This window comes from Balaenoptera borealis (assembly GCF_965194805.1).
Source record: "Balaenoptera borealis genome assembly, chromosome: 13".
Classification (NCBI taxonomy): domain Eukaryota; kingdom Metazoa; phylum Chordata; class Mammalia; order Artiodactyla; family Balaenopteridae; genus Balaenoptera; species Balaenoptera borealis.
Window position 1 is genome coordinate 85,227,154 of NC_138870.1, and position 15,605 is coordinate 85,242,758.

Sequence of the window (15,605 nt, forward strand, 5' to 3'; positions counted from 1 at the left end):
GACCCTTGGAAAACTCCTTATTTTCTTCTTTTTTTTTTTTTTTTCTGGCCGCACGGCATGGCATGTGGGATCTTAGTTCCCCGACCAGGGATGGAACCCGCGCCTTCCCCAACCAGGGACCGAACCCGCACCCCCTGCGTTGGAAGCGTGGAGTCTCAACCACTGGACCACCAGGGAAGTCCTGAAAGCTCCTTATTTTCTGATAGTAAACTCCCATTTTTTCATGTATGAAAGATTTAAGAACTTTAAAGTTGATTAACATCATTTTTTTTCTCAAGACAGCCTATAATTTTGAGTGTTCCTTACATGTCTCTGTTTAGGATTTGGGGGCTAGTGGGTGATAGTGTTGGCATGCAACTCAGAGAAAGCTGAGACCCCTGCTTCTACCCAACCCCCGACCTGGGGACAGGATGGTGGGTGAGGGAGAGTGAGTAGGCTACCAGTGTGACATTCCTGTTACTTGCCTCTTGGGCACTTGGACACCAGCTGTTCCCTTGGATGGTTGGATAACCAACCACCCAAAATACTCTGACCTCATTGTTGCTTTTAAATTTAGGCTGGTCCATTTCTAGTCCATCATAATTATGCAGATCTTATCATAGCTCATTTGTATCAATGACATGAATTAATATATTTGCTAATGAACTCCACTTCTGTATTAAATGATGTGGTAATTTCCTAAAGTAAAAAAAAAAAGGGGGTGGCTTCTTAGCACTGTGAACAATATTTTTTCAAAATTAAGAATATGTTATAAATTAGCTATCATTTTATGAAAGAAATGGTAAAACCTGAAATTATGGAGAGTCCAGAGTTCCTTGGGACTTTTAAGCCTAACGCTTTCACAGTGTGTGATATATATTATACACCCTTCTCTGTATAATGACTCCCAAGGAGCTTGGGAATACGGAAAGAGAAGAGGCATTTAAACAAGTTTCCAAATGAAACAACAAGGCGAGGGAAAACATGGTCCTGTAATTATTCTTCTTGTAAAAGGATTCTCTGGTGTGAGTAGGAGGTAATACGTTTTCACATTTTTAATAAAAACATAATGGAACATCAATTCAAATGGTGCCTCCTAGAATTTCATTTCTATGCCCCAGTACACTCTTAGGAGGTATGGGAGATCCAAGAGTATTGATCACAAAATAAACACACTAGCATCAGAGGTTTAGTCCAACAAACAGGATCGGGGGGCAGCCTTGGGGTCAGTAGCGTTCAGTTCAGCCTCCACTGCAGCTGTGACTTCATTGCAGTTCTGAACATTGAGAATTTGTGTTCTCTGTGATTATCTTCAGAGGCTCCATAGCCCTCACCAGAGAAAGAATCACTCACCTCACTGTATTCCACTTACCTTTTAGGAAGGTGACTGACCAAGAAGAGTTCAAGCAGTCCAGTCAGCATGTTCTCAAGGGTGTCAGCATGTCCCTTTCCTTGTGCATTCTGGTCCATTGAGATCCCTCTATAAAAAATTGTTCAGAAAGGAATAAATAACCTAAGAGCGATTTGTGGGGGAAACAGACCCCGATTCCATCTCCTAGAATCCTTCTTGTTGCCTGTGTTCTCAGTGCGAGGCAGGGGACCAGAGCACCCATGTTGTCTTTGATGAGCCTGGGCTTGAATCTGTTATTTCTGTGTAGTTATTGACCTTGCGGAAGTAATAATGTCCCTTAGCCTTGGTTTCCTCATCTGTCAAATGGGAATATTAGTACCTTCCTGACAGGGTTATTGTGAGGTTAAATGAGGTGGTCCTGATAGATCCCTTAGCACATTGCCAATAAGCATTAGACAGTATTGTAACTTTTAGTGGATTTATCATTTTATGACAATGAAGTAGATTGTTCATTCCTGGGCATCAGGTGTGGCTTCAGTGTGGATGAGTTCTGGATTTACAACTCTGGTCCCATGTCTCCTAATCCTCATTTCCGTTGTTTTTTTCAGTCTACTGCCAGACATTTCCACATAGATATTTCCACTAAAGCTCAACCTCCTCGTGTCTGAAAAAAAACACACTCAACCTTCTTCAGCCCTTGCCAGGCCAGTCCTTCTGATGGCCACAGTGAGGATGAGGAAATCCACCATTCTGTTTGCCATAAGTCTTCTCTGACATCTTGCCAGCAAAAAACAAAGCTACCTGGTGGCCCCAAACTCCTTTCTTTCCAGGTCATTGTTGCGCATCTCTCTGGACCTCTTTTCCTTTCTTGCTGCCAACATTTAAATTTGGTCCCTTAATAATGTTTGCCTGGCCTCTGCTTCACAGCCTCTTATGTCACCTCCTTGCCACTGGTCTAGGAAGAATTCGGTGAACAGTGGGTATCTACTGAATGCCAGGGGAAAGAGCCAAATAGAGAAATGCTGGGAGGGAGTTTTAAAGATGACTAAGACACCTCTGACCTTGAGGGATGCTCAGCTCAGGAGAGAGACACATAGAGAGAAGGAACACTTGGCTGTGAAGTGTGGGCAGGGACTGTTTGACACATATCCATGTTCAAGTGGTTTCCCGCATGGTGTGGGAGGGCTGCCCCAGACAACACCGTCCAGTCTGCAGGATCCATGCAGGCCTCCTCCCTTGTTGCCCCTTTTGGGCTTTCTTGGTGCCTCAACACCCCCTCCCCAATTTGGACTTTCTCCCCACACACCTCCAACCCCTGCACACCAACACCTTTTACTGGGCCTCCCTTTACCGTGGTTAAGACAGCTTGGGGGAGTCAGAGGAATCTCCCCAGAAGGGGTCACCACCAGAGGAAGGAGGCACAGATTCTGCCTTTTGCTGCCATCCATTTGATTATGCCAATCCCCACTTCACAAACTTTTAGGGATATTGCTTTGCCTAGCAAGTAAAATCTAATTTTCTTACCTTGGCATTTAAGACCCTCAGCTGTCTTGTATCAACCTACCTTTCCATTCTTGTTTTTTTCTGACTACACTTACATTATATTTCTAAATTCTGTACCTCGGTTGCAAATGCAAAGGCCTGCAGAGATCAGGCATGTAAGACAAATAAGTGAAGCAGGCTGGGAGTAAGGTATTAGGGAATGGTGGGGACTGTGGCAGACAGGAGTTCCTTTACTCCGCTTTAAAAGAGTGGCTCTGTGGTTGCTTCAGCTGACAGTTGCCACATGGGAATGTGGTCCAGTGTTGCTTGATCTTTAGGAGAAGATCAAGAGATTTTTAAAGAGAGGACAGAAAGCTGGATTTTTGTTGAGAATGCTCTAGACTTTTATTGTTGTCAATTTTAATTTGAACTTTACTTCAAATTAAGAAAAATGTGGGCTAACAAAACACATCTACAGAGCAGATCTGTCCCTCTGATTGTTTTAGGTGGCAACCCTTGCCTAGAAGGCCAAGTTCATGCCATCTTTTCCACGACCTAGTTCCTCCACCTAGAAAGGGCTTTGTCCCCTGAAATCCTGGGGAATGTTTTTGTCCAACTTTAAACTATTTCTTTCATCTTGCTTTGTACTGTTGTTAGTTGGAAAAAGGGAAAGAACATAGATTTTGGAGCCAGACAGATCTGGGCTTAAATTCTGCCTCTGGCACTTACTGGCTACTTGACCTAGGGCAAGTTGAGGTCCAATTTCCTATAAAACGGAAATAGTAATTGTATTCTTGTAGAGTTGCTGTAAGGATTACAATCACTTATGCAAAGTACCTAGAACATAATAGACTTTCAGTTATCTTTTTTCATTATGATCACAAGTCTTATCTCCTTTATTGGACTCTGAGCTCCTTAAGGGCAAAGACTGGGCACCTAGAACATAGTATGTGCTTAATACACATAGGCTGACTAGTTAACAAGATCCATCCAGTGTGACATTTCCTAACTGTTTACTGGTAACATGCATCCTTATCTCAAGTGGTGTTTGATTTGACGCGCAGCTAAGACGTTGGGGGAAATACAGAAAGAAATACGGTATAAGGCTTTGATTGCTGATCCTGACCTTATGTGTTTGTCTTGCCAGGTTACGACGTTGCTGGGCCTGTTGCAGTTGGGCTCACCCACTGGAAAAATCCATATGCACAAGGCAGACCCACCCTCCCATCAGATCTGCCTCTCTTCGTCTCCAAAGATGCAGGCATCCCGGTATATCAGCGATCCCTCACTCGCAAGACTGAGCTGGCCACGCCTCTGTCTTGCCCAGCCTCACTGTCCATCACTCCAGTGCCTTCTTACAGCAGCAGCAGCCAGGAAACCCTGAGCCAAGACACAGCAGGTAACAGTGCTGGCTTCCTGTTGGAGATTCAGGACTCAGTGTGTTTAAAAGTTCCTTCATGCATTTGCCTGCCGAATGGATTGCATCTGCACTTCTGCTTGTGTGATGCTATGGACCCCAACAATTCCCCCATATTCACTGGCCTTTAATAGCTTGGCTGTATCAGAAGGAAGGTTAGATGTGTTTAGAAATATTTGACCTAAGCGTTAGTTCTATTTGGTAAGATGTCGTCTGGAAATCAACTCTGAGTCAGAATTCCAAGTTTTGTCATAGGACTTTTTGTTTGTTTAATTTTTATCCTCTATTTAGTGACAAGGCATTGATCTTGGATTACAGTCTTGTATTCAAAAAAGTCATTTTTGAATACTTACCTCATTTACTAGCAATACATGATGCTCCACAAATTTGATCTGTGTCATGGGTCTTCGAACCACTGCCAATGGGCCAAATCTTGGCTGCCACATGTTTTTGTTCAGCCCAAGGACTAAAAATAGTTTTTACTTTATTTTTATATATATATATATTTTTAAAAATACATTTATTTTTTATTTATTTATTTTTGGCTGCATTGGGTCTTCGTTGCTGCGCGTGGGCTTTCTCTAGTTGCGGCGAGCGGGGGCTACTCTTCCTTATGGTGCGCGGGCTTCTCATTGCGGTGTCTTCTCTTGTTGCGGAGCACAGGCTCTAGGTGTGCGGGCTTCAGTAATTGTGGCTCGTGGGCTCTAGAGCGCAGGCTCAGTAGTTGTAGCACACGGGCTTAGTTGCTCCGCGGCATGTGGGATCTTCCAGGACCAGGGCTCGAACCCATGTCCCCTGCATTGGCAGGCAGATTCTTAACCACTGTGCCACTAGGGAAGTCCAGTTTTTACTTTAAATGGTTGGTGTCTTATTAGTCAGTTCAGCCTGCTATAACAAAAGACCACAGACCAGGTAGTTCATAAAAAACAGAAATTTATTTCTTACAGTTCTGGAGGCTGGAGGCTTGAGATCAGGGTGCCAACATAGTTGGGTGAGGGTCCTTTTTTGGGTTGCAGACTTCTCACAGTATCCTCACGTGACAGAAAGGGAAAGGGGCCTCTGTGGGGTCTTTTTTTATAAGAACGCTAATCCCAGTCATGAGGGCTCCACTTTCATGACCTAAGCACCTCCCAGGGGCCCCGCCTCCTAATACCATCACATTAGCCATTAGGATTTCAAACGTATGAATTTTGGAGGGACACAAACATTCAGACCATACAGTTGGAAAAAATTAAAAGGATAAGAATATTTTGAGACACATGAAATTCACATTTCAGTGTTCATATTATAAAGTTTTATTGGACACAACCTCTTATGTATTGTCTATGGTTGCTTTCAGGTGACAAAGGCAGAGCTGAGTAATTGTGACAGAAACAGTATGGCTTGCGAAGCCTAAAATATTTATTATCTGGCCCTTTGCAGAAAATGTTTGCTGACCACTGATCTATGTGATCTTTGGGGCTCATGACTTAAACAATCAGGGCAAGAAAAATGTTTACAACAACATCTTGTCTTAAAATTTATCACTTCCATTACACATTGAATTGCGGAAAGCTTTACTCATGCAAGGCTGGCCACTTAATTGTTTTTATTTCTAAAGTCTGAGTTGGAGGTTTAAGTTATGCAAAATCTATCCTGCCACTTTTTTTTTGTTTTTCTATAGATAGAGTGCTTAGAGATGAAGGTTTAGTTGGAGTAATCCAATGTGTAATTCCTGTTCTGGAGATAAATTATTGAATGTTGACCTTCAACATTCACAATGACACTCAACAAGTCACAGTTGCTGCCACCTAGAGAAGAGACACTGATGTTGCAGAAGTTCCAGATTATCAAGAGCAATCTCTAAAGCAGCAGATTGCAGACTCGCTAAATGTTCAGAATCCCCGCAGAACTGGTTAGAAATGAAGATTCCTGGGCTCTACCCCAGGGAATGCTGTGTCCGTGGCACGGAGTGAGCTTCCGCATCTGCATTCTGCAGGCTGCTCGCTCCTGGAATTTTGACTCCCGAGGTTCCTCCACACACACCTTGGGGGACACCCTCGAAAGTGTCTTTGGTTAAGTGGTTGGATGATATTGCAGAGCGCTGGGGGATATTTGCATACCATTAGCTCTGCCATGGCAAAACTGAGTATCTTTCTGATTGTCCTGATTGAATGTCAGTTGGAGAGTAGAAGAATCATGATCTGAAGTTCAAACATTTTCCATATTTAAGTTTGAAATCTCCTGGGTTTTGATGTTATCATGATTGAAAACTGAATCTTCTTGCTTTAAAAAGTTCAGTAAAATCCGAAGTTAAGAAATAAAGTCCTGCCTTTGGCCGGGGGTAGCTGCGAGGTTATGGCATTTCATGGTAAAGAGGAGTGTGAAATGGCAGCTGCCGGAATAACATTTTAATCACATTTCCCTTTGAGTTGGCTTTTTTCTTTCTTTTTCCATAGAGCGTCACACTCAGAAGCAATCTGATTTTTGGAGGAGGTTTCTATTTTTAACTTGTAGTTTTTCAAAAACAAATTAAAAGCCCATATTTCTCTTCAATCCTAGGAACTTTCCATTAGCAATAAAATATTGAATTTTTCCAAAGAACTGGTTTTTTTTTTTTTTTTTTAAAGGAATTCCTTTATTTTTATTATTTATTTATTTTTAGCTGTGTTGGGTCTTCGTTTCTGTGCAAGGGCTTTCTCTAGTTGCGGCAAGCGGGGGCCACTCTTCATCGCGGTGCGCGGGCCTCTCACTATCGGGGCCTCTGTTGTTGCGGAGCACAGGCTCCAGACGCGCAGAGCTCAGTAGTTGTGGCTCACGGGTCTAGTTGCTCCACGGCCTGTGGGATCTTCCCAGAGCAGGGCTCGAACCCGAGTCCCCTGCATTGGCAAGCTGACGCTCAACCACTGCGCCACCAGGGAAGCCCAAGAACTGGTTTTTAATAATAATAATTAGTATACTTACAAAGTAAGCCTGACACTTAAGGATATATTAAACAAGCATGGGATATTTTATAATAGAAAATTATAGATGCTGGTGTAGGTTCTGTAAGTCTCAGTTATGATTATAGGTTAATTATTGCATTTATTTGATTTCTTATAGCAGTTTATTGATTTTAATAGTGTTTTTTGTGTGAAAGCTTCCAGTTTCCTTTTTCTTCTTATTTTTTAATAGAGTTAATTTCTTTTATATATATATGTATATATATGTTGCTAGTTTGAAGAAAACTCTGAGGTAAGTCAGTTTAACTATAGCACAATGTCCTACAAATTCCAGACTTTGCTAGACATCCCTTCATATTTCTAATCTGTCTTTCTTCTGCATAAACTTCAGGTCTGATGTAGAGGAGGTTACAATTTGTAGGCACAAAATCACCATACAATTATTTTATTTTATTTAATTAATTAATTTATTTATTTATTTTTGGCTGTGTTGGGTCTTTGTTTCTGTGCGAGGGCTTTCTCTAGTTGCGGCAAGCGGGGGCCTCTCTTCATCGCGGTGCGCGGGCCTCTCACCGTCGCGGCCTCTCTTGTTGCGGAGCACAGGCTCCAGACGCGCATGCTCAGTAGTTGTGGCGCACGGGCTTGGTTTCTCCACGGCATGTGGGATCTTCCCAGACCAGGGCTCGAACCCGTGTCCCCTGCATTGGCAGGCAGATTCTTAACCACTGCGCCACCAGGGAAGCCCACCATACAATTATTTATTGATTGTTGGAGTTTTCTCATGTTTAAGAATTCTCCAAACATATTTAAAAATCATTTTTCCATTTATAATCCCTACAACTCTACAATTCTAGAAGCAACTGCAAAAACGCTAAGTAACTAGAGCTTTTGAAATTCTCATTTGATTGAGCTGTTTTCCCTCTTGCCACTACCCTATTCCATCATTCCTTCCCTTCATCGTGTGACTAATTTCATCGTGTGTAGAAGTTTCTTCTTGGGTTGGACTTTACTTAATCCTGTTTGCTACCTTGTGCAGTTAACAACCTTTGAAACTGCGTGGTGGCCCTGGATGCAAGCTCCTTCTTGGTGGCAGAGAATGTTTTAATCAGTAAATTAATTGTAGCAGGTTAAGTTAGAAAAACAGTGTCTGGCTTCTTCTATCCCTCCATTCATCCATCTCTCCATCCATTCATCTATCCATCCATCCAGTACATACTAAATTTCCACTGTGTGTCATGTACTGCAGTAAACCCTTGGGATAGAAAATTGAGTAAAGCATCACCCCATATAAGAAGCTCAAAGTCTGCAGGAGGAGACAGATATGTAAATCAAGTATTTTAATTCAGTGTTATAAGTGCTAAGATAGAAGTTTTCACATTAGGTGATCACACACACATTTTTGTTATTAAATTATTTAATTAATATGCTATTAAAATACTACTAATAAAGTATTAAAATGTGATATAAAATATAACATTAAAATATGTAAGTAAAATCACATTGAGTGCAAAAGATATTATTAAATTATTTCTTCAATTAAAAGAAGATGAATTTGAGAGAACCATAGGAGGAATGTTTGGAAACTGTCTCCATCTCAGATATTCTGAGTAGGTTTGATACCCAGTTTTTGCTAACCAAGCTTTATAACTTGCATCATCACTACCACACAACTTACATTTTGGTCACTTTCTGCCACCAACTGATTCTCAGCCACTCTCTTCCATTGTATTTGGTTCCCAGCTGTGTGCTCATGACTCCAAAGTGATATTTCCATGTCTTATTTCTCTGACAAACTTTAAAGATATATTTACAGCTGCCTACCAGAACTTTCAGCCTGGATATATCCCAGACATGTCAAAACTTATGTGTCCCAAATGGAACTTTCTTTTTGGTAGCCCTCAAAGCTGAATTTCTTTTTTTTCCCCCTCCTATCTTTTTTCTGTTTCTGTTTCTATAAATTTATTTATTTATTGTTTATTTATTTGTTTATTTATTTATTTATGGCTGCATTGGGTCTTCGCTGCTGTGCGCGGGCTTTCTCTAGTTGCAGCGAGCAGGGGCTACTCCTCGTTGTGGTGCGCAGGCTTCTCATTGTGGTGGCTTCTCTTGTTGCGGAGCACGGGCTCTAGGCACGTGGGCTTCAGTAGTTGTGGCTCACAGGCTCTAGAGCGCAGGCTCAGTAGCTGTGGCTCACGGGCTTAGTTGCTCCGCGGCATGTGGGATCTTCCCGGACCAGGGCTTGAACCCATGTCCCCTGCATTGGCAGGTGGATTCTTAACCACTGTGCCACCAGGGAAGTCCCAAAGCTGAATTTCTTATTGTGTTTAATGGTGCCACAGCTCATCCAGACTCCCAAGCCAAAAACTGGGTGTCCTCATGCTTTAACCCTCTGCTGGCCATCAGCCTCCGCAGCCAGCTGGCTAACATGTTCATCGTCTACTTTAGAGATAGCTCTAGTTCAGAGCCTCCTCTCCATCCCCATGGCACCATCTCAGCTTAAGCTCTCATCATCTCTACTGAACTAGAGCAGCCTCCCCGCATCTTAATTCTTCCATGTCCTGAGGGTTAGTTTGCCAAATTCATCTCTTTCTCTCTTTTCCACTCTTCCTCCCTCCCTGCCTTCCTCCCTGACTTGAAAAATCTCTGTTGTTTCCCCATTGTCAGTAGAAGAAAGCCTAAACACTTTATACGTGATACATGAGGGCCTTCCTAACTAGCTTTAACTGACTCTAGCATCTCTCACCACTCTCCGCAGATGCAGCCACACAGTAGCTACACCTAATGCTTTACAGGTCCCTAAAGATCCATGATTTTTCACATGTGCCAACTGCTTGGATGCTCTTCCTTACATTCTTATTCTAGAAAATTTATTGAAGACACCTAGCTAAGAGTTGACCTCCTCTGTGAATTCTTTCCCTTTCCCCCTCAGCATATTTAGTCATTCTTTCTGTTTCTATTGGGAATTCCTATTGACATCTTGAATTCTGCTCTTATTTGACTGTAATATAATTTTATTTTTATATTTCTTTTTATGGCTAGCCTACTAGATGGAAAGTTCTTGAGCTGAGAATTAATGTCATAATCATGTATTTGTTTGGTCAGTGTAGAGCCCAGCATATAGGAAGTATGTTGTCTAGGACCATTTAAACTGCAGATTAGACACTGTTAAAGAGAGAATTAGGCCTGGAAGATAGATCTGAAGAAATTACTTCAAATGCTGTATAGAGAGATAGAAGATAGCAAAACAAGAAGGGGGAGGTTGAAATATAGAAGACAGAATGAGAATGTCCGACATACTTTTAATAGAAATCCTGCCTGGATTAAGAGAATAGAAAGAATGGAGAGAGATAGAATATTTTTAAAAACACAGCTGCTGAGAATTTCCCAGAATTGATGAGAGACACAAATCTTTTGAGTCAAGAAACAGTGAATGCCAAGCAGAATAAGTAAAAATAAATCCACATATAAACATATTTTGGTGAGTCAGCAAAAAACAAAGAGAAAAATCTGAGGGAAAAAACAGATTTCTCGCAAATAATAAACAATTGAACTGAGAATAGATGTTCCAATAGTAATTATAGAGGCCAAGAGACAGTGCATCGATATCTTCAAAGTGCTGAAGGAAATAATGGTCAATTCCGAATTCTGAATCCAGCCAAATGATCATTGAGGAGGGAGATCATCATCATCATAAGAACATTTTTTGGAAAAGACTGGGAAAGTGTACCCAATGTACACCTACTGCAAGAATGACTGAAAAGCCTATTTTAGAAAAGAAGAAACTTGAACCTAGAAGAAAGGCTAAGATGATAGAAATAATAAGAGGAAGAAATACATTCCTAATTTAAAAAGGTCCTTCTAGAAGAATGGTTTTCAATCAGGGACGATTTTACTTCATGGGTACATTTGGCAATGTCTGGAGGTATTTTTGGTTGACACAGCCGGGCAGGAGGTATTACAAGCGTCTAGTGTGTAGAGACCAGGAATGCTGCTAACCATCTTGCAATGCATGTGACATGATCCCATGTTCATCATTAATTCTTAACACTGCTTCCTCCCTTTGAGTTTCTCTTCCTATGTGTGGTACCTTGCCCTTGCAATGGGCCCCCACCTTTATGGCATTTCCAGGGCTCTGCTCTCTCTGCTCTATCTGGGGCTATCCTTGATAAAGTATGTCCTTCACACTTTTGATTTTCCCTTTTCTATGTTTCTTTGTGTCCTTTAACTCTTCCTAAATTGCATCTCATGCTGCACCTAAGCCTTTTCTCTTCTTGTTCACTTATACCAATTTCTCAACCTTGACACCACTGACATTTTGGGCTGAGTAATTCTTTGCTATGGGGGGCTGTGCTGTGCATTGTAGATGTATAGCAGCATCTCTGGTTGCTACCCACTGGTTGCCAGTTGTGACAGCCAGAAATATCTCCAGACATTGCCGAATGTCCTCTGGGTAGGGGCAAAATTGCCCCCAGTTGAGAACCACTGATTTATACTAATTCAGTCCAGTTCTGTTCTCTGGACTTCTGCTTAGTGGGAATAATCTGATAATCTAATCATTGAGATAGGATACATGTATTATAATGACTTTTACCCTATATTTAACAAGAGCCTTTTGCAAACTGTGCCCTAATCAAAAACATGGAGGGAATCCCTTTCCAAAGAGGGAGGTTTTCCCCCTGAGAATTCAGTTAACACCTTTGATACTTGTCCATGAGCCCCCCGTATACAGTCCTCTGAAATTATGTCATAAATCAGAGCTCCTCCATTTGTGTCCAAGAAGACCAGTGATAATTTCCCTGCATCTGCATACACAGAAATAAGCAAAAACTCATCCCTTTTTTCTTGTGCCTTCCTTCCCCTGTCTCCTGTGTCTCACAACCTTCACATAGTGATCTCTTGGTAGAGCTGGGTTTTGAAAAAGATCCTAAATGAATTCCATACATTTCTTATGGATTTTGAAGATGATCCTCATTTGTGAAAGGGAAGGGAGATGTGAAATGACCATTCTTTTTTCCTGATCAGTGATCATTTCCCAAGAGCCTGTCTTGTCATTGGGATGGAAGATGTTCACTTACCTTTCCTAGTGACCTCGTAGGGCATATCAGTGCTTCTACATGTGCAAACTTTGAAAACTGTGCTATGAATTTGCCTGAGGTGTAGAGTACCTGGGAAGTGGTACCCACTTAATAGCACGAATTCAATTTCTTTCAACAAATCATGACCAGATATATTCAGAGTGGATGCCAAAGGAAATAGGGGGGAATTAAATTTCAGAGCTAGGGTGCCACAAAAAGTGACCCTGCAAGTTGAGCTACTGATATGACCAGGAGATGAGAGTAGTTTGACGCAGCCGGGAGACCGGCATGCTCGCTTTTAGAGATGCCCAGAGATGCTCATGGACCTGCCCCACTCGCAGGGGCAGGCCCAGCCAGTCTAAAGCCAAAATTTCTGCTTCAGTGTTAGCTCAGCTGAATTCACGGTACAGAGTATTGGAAAGGACAGCTACCCTCTACAAAAAAACATGACAGTATAAATTAGACACAGTTTCTAAACCATTATATCTACAGTGGGTTTCTTGTAGACAACATAGAGTTAGATCTTGTGTTTTTATCCACTCTTATGATCTGTCTTTTGATTGATATAGTTAAACCATTAACATTTAAAGTGCTTATTGATATAGTTGGGTGAATATCTACCATGTTCCTAACTGCTTTCTATTCATTGCATTTGTTTGCTGTTTCTTTTTTCTTCCCTCTTTCTCTGCCTTCTCTAGTTTTAACTGAACATTTTACATGCTTTTTAAAATGGAATGGGTACCTACCCACTTATCTCTCTGCCTTTAAAAGTTTTCCTTTTGTCAAAATGTCCCTGAAGGGGTATTTCAACTTTAATTGTATGTGGTGGAATAAGTTTCCTGGTAAAGTTTATATGGAATGTGGGTATCATGGTTAACCTACTAATGTTAGGAAGTAATAATAAGTGAAACCACTTGTCCTGGTTTTCTGGGAGGTGATTTGTGGTTTTCTAGAATACTGGCTGGGTAGAAGATGTCACAGTAGAAGGGCAGGCATTTGAGTAGAGGTTGTTCAGGTGAGGAATTGGTGTTCCAAACATCGGGACAGTGTATGGAGACTGATGCCAGAGCAGCTGGGGGTTAAGTGTGTCCTTCACATTCAAGGTCGAGCACTGAATGCCTTATACATAGAGATATTGTTACATGGGGTGGTTGGGTTCTCTGGGACTGTTACTCTGGTATTCAACTTTTTTGGCATTCCATGAATTAAATGGCATTTGTGAGGGGGCCCAGAATCTTAACTACCATATATATACCACTTCTCTGAGAAAAGCTGAGGTTAGTTGGGGACCACCTGCACTTTAAGACCTAAGAGGGTCATTGGAGATGTTTATTTGATAAGAGAATTGGCTAAGAGAAATAAATCACTGAGCTTTCTTCAAGTTTCCTAATTTCCCCTTGTTCTCAAATTTGGCTATATTGTTCTTTTCAGAATTCAAGATCATGTCCTGTCATTTAATTTCTGATTCTAGCACAATCCTGTTCATCTCTTTTCCAAGTGTGGTGGTTATTTAGTTTTAGAAGACTGAAAGCATCAGTGAATCAGGGAATGATTAATGGCACATGAGGACAAAGTCAATTAAATGATGCAGCTATGAAGTTGCTTGAGGATTTCTGATATAAGAAACTGAAAAACTTGATTTAAAGCTGTATTAAATCTGATTTGCAAAGGATAATATATTTTAGAATCAAAAGGCATTAAAGTGCTCCAATAAAGTCATCCATTCATCCAGTCATCTAGATTCTTGTTACTTGAAGTGTGGTCCTTTAGAGATAAGAGGGCTTGAACTGGGATTAAGCAATATAATCCAAAAGGGGCGCATCTGAGGGGTATTTTGGAGATAGTTTCAGTACATCTTGGTGATTAATAGATGTGGTATGTTGAGTGAGTGGATATTCCACATGTTTCCAATTAAGTTAAAATATAGTACTGAAGCTTTGTTGTGTAGGCCAGTTTTCTCTAACTTTAATGTGAATACAAATCACTTGGAGATCTTGTTAAACTGCAGATTCTCATTTAGCGGGTGGGTGTCGGGGGGTGACATTCTGCTTTTCTAACAGGCTCCCATGTGATCGTTGTGGAGCCTGGAATTTAGTATGAGATGCAGATAACAATATTACACCAAAAAATGTATGGTTACCAACAGGCAGGTGCTGTGAAGGAAAGGGTTCTTCTTAAAGATCCTTGGAAATATTGTTTTTTATCAAAACATGTCTCTGAGTTCCCAAAACAGCGCTCCATAAAGACATTTGCTTTACCACCAGTTGTAAGTGGGAAGTTTGCTTATACTGTGTTAGGGGAAAATGATTGACCTGTGTGGTATAAGTGTTCTAACTTTCTCATAGACATGGTTTAGATACAAAAACCCCAGCAACCATAGTACTGCTGGAGGGAGGAATTAGTTAGCTTGGTTTGGGTTCCCTGGCAGATAGATTCTGAGCCAGAGATGGGCAGGTAAGAAGTTTATCAGGGAGAGCCCTTGGGATCAATGTGTATGAGTGTATTTGTGTGTGTGGGCGGGGAGGGGAGGTAAGGGGGAAGGAAGCAGGATTGGGCAGAGAGAGGATTTGGACTGTGATGATATACACAGGCTTCAACCCAACGCATAGGGAGATCTGGAGCTGGGATGGCCTTCAAAATTGTCCCACAGTGGGGCTTGTGTACCCTCCCATCACTGCCTGGATGCCATCTGCTACAGGGAAGGGGTGTGACCTTGAGAAATTCTCTTGGAGGGCAAGGGCCAAAAGACAGAGACTCAGCTGAGAGCCATCAGCACCAATACTTATAGCAGCTGGGGGAGTGAGACGGTGCATACAGCCTCTGCTACGTCAGCTGATTGAAATGAAGCGATTAAGAAGTTATAAATGGGAAAGGCAAGTTGGCTGCAGCATGGATTCCTCAAGCCACGGGTATGGTGAGTCTGTAGATCTCTGCCGGAATGGGGAGGTGATGACTGGTAACGTTTGTTAAACTGAGTCCTGAGTTGAAATAGGTTAGGATTTTTGAGATGTGCTTCATCAGAGTTCATCCAGTGGGTTTGTGGACACCAGCTGCCTTGTAAATTATTTTGAAAGCCAGGAACACATAGAGCAGGGGTCCCCAGCCCCCAGGCGGCACAGCAGGAGGTGAGTGGCTGGTGAGTGAGCGAAGCTTCATCTGCTGCTTCCCATCGGTCCCCATCGCCCCCCCCCCCACCCCGTGGAAAAATTGTCTTCCACGAAACTGGTCCCTGGTGCCAAAAAGGTTGGGGGCCGCTGACATAGAGGATCAGGGCTTTGAATTCTGTGGGGGAAGAGGTCGTGCATCTGGGCAGATTTTCTCAGCACCCAGTTTCAGGTTCAGCTTGTATTTCTCGCCAGCAAAGGGGCACCTAAAGGATT

At 42.0% G+C, this 15,605-nt stretch overlaps 1 protein-coding gene across 7 annotated transcripts in view; it reads left to right on the forward strand.

Annotated features, from left to right (window-relative positions):
- ANO4 (anoctamin 4) overlaps positions 1-15,605 on the forward strand; it is a 460,570-nt gene that overhangs the window by 21,558 nt on the left and 423,407 nt on the right. For 4 of the 7 annotated variants that reach the window (XM_082349613.1, XM_082349609.1, XM_082349612.1 and 1 more), the window contains exon 3: positions 3,960-4,211. In XM_082349613.1, the coding sequence (XP_082205739.1) occupies positions 3,960-4,211 (252 nt within the window). Of the gene's footprint in view, positions 1-76; positions 171-3,955; positions 4,212-9,149; positions 15,140-15,605 lie in introns of those variants that run through there. The other 3 variants (XM_082349615.1, XM_082349610.1, XM_082349614.1) reach the window with 2 other exon arrangements.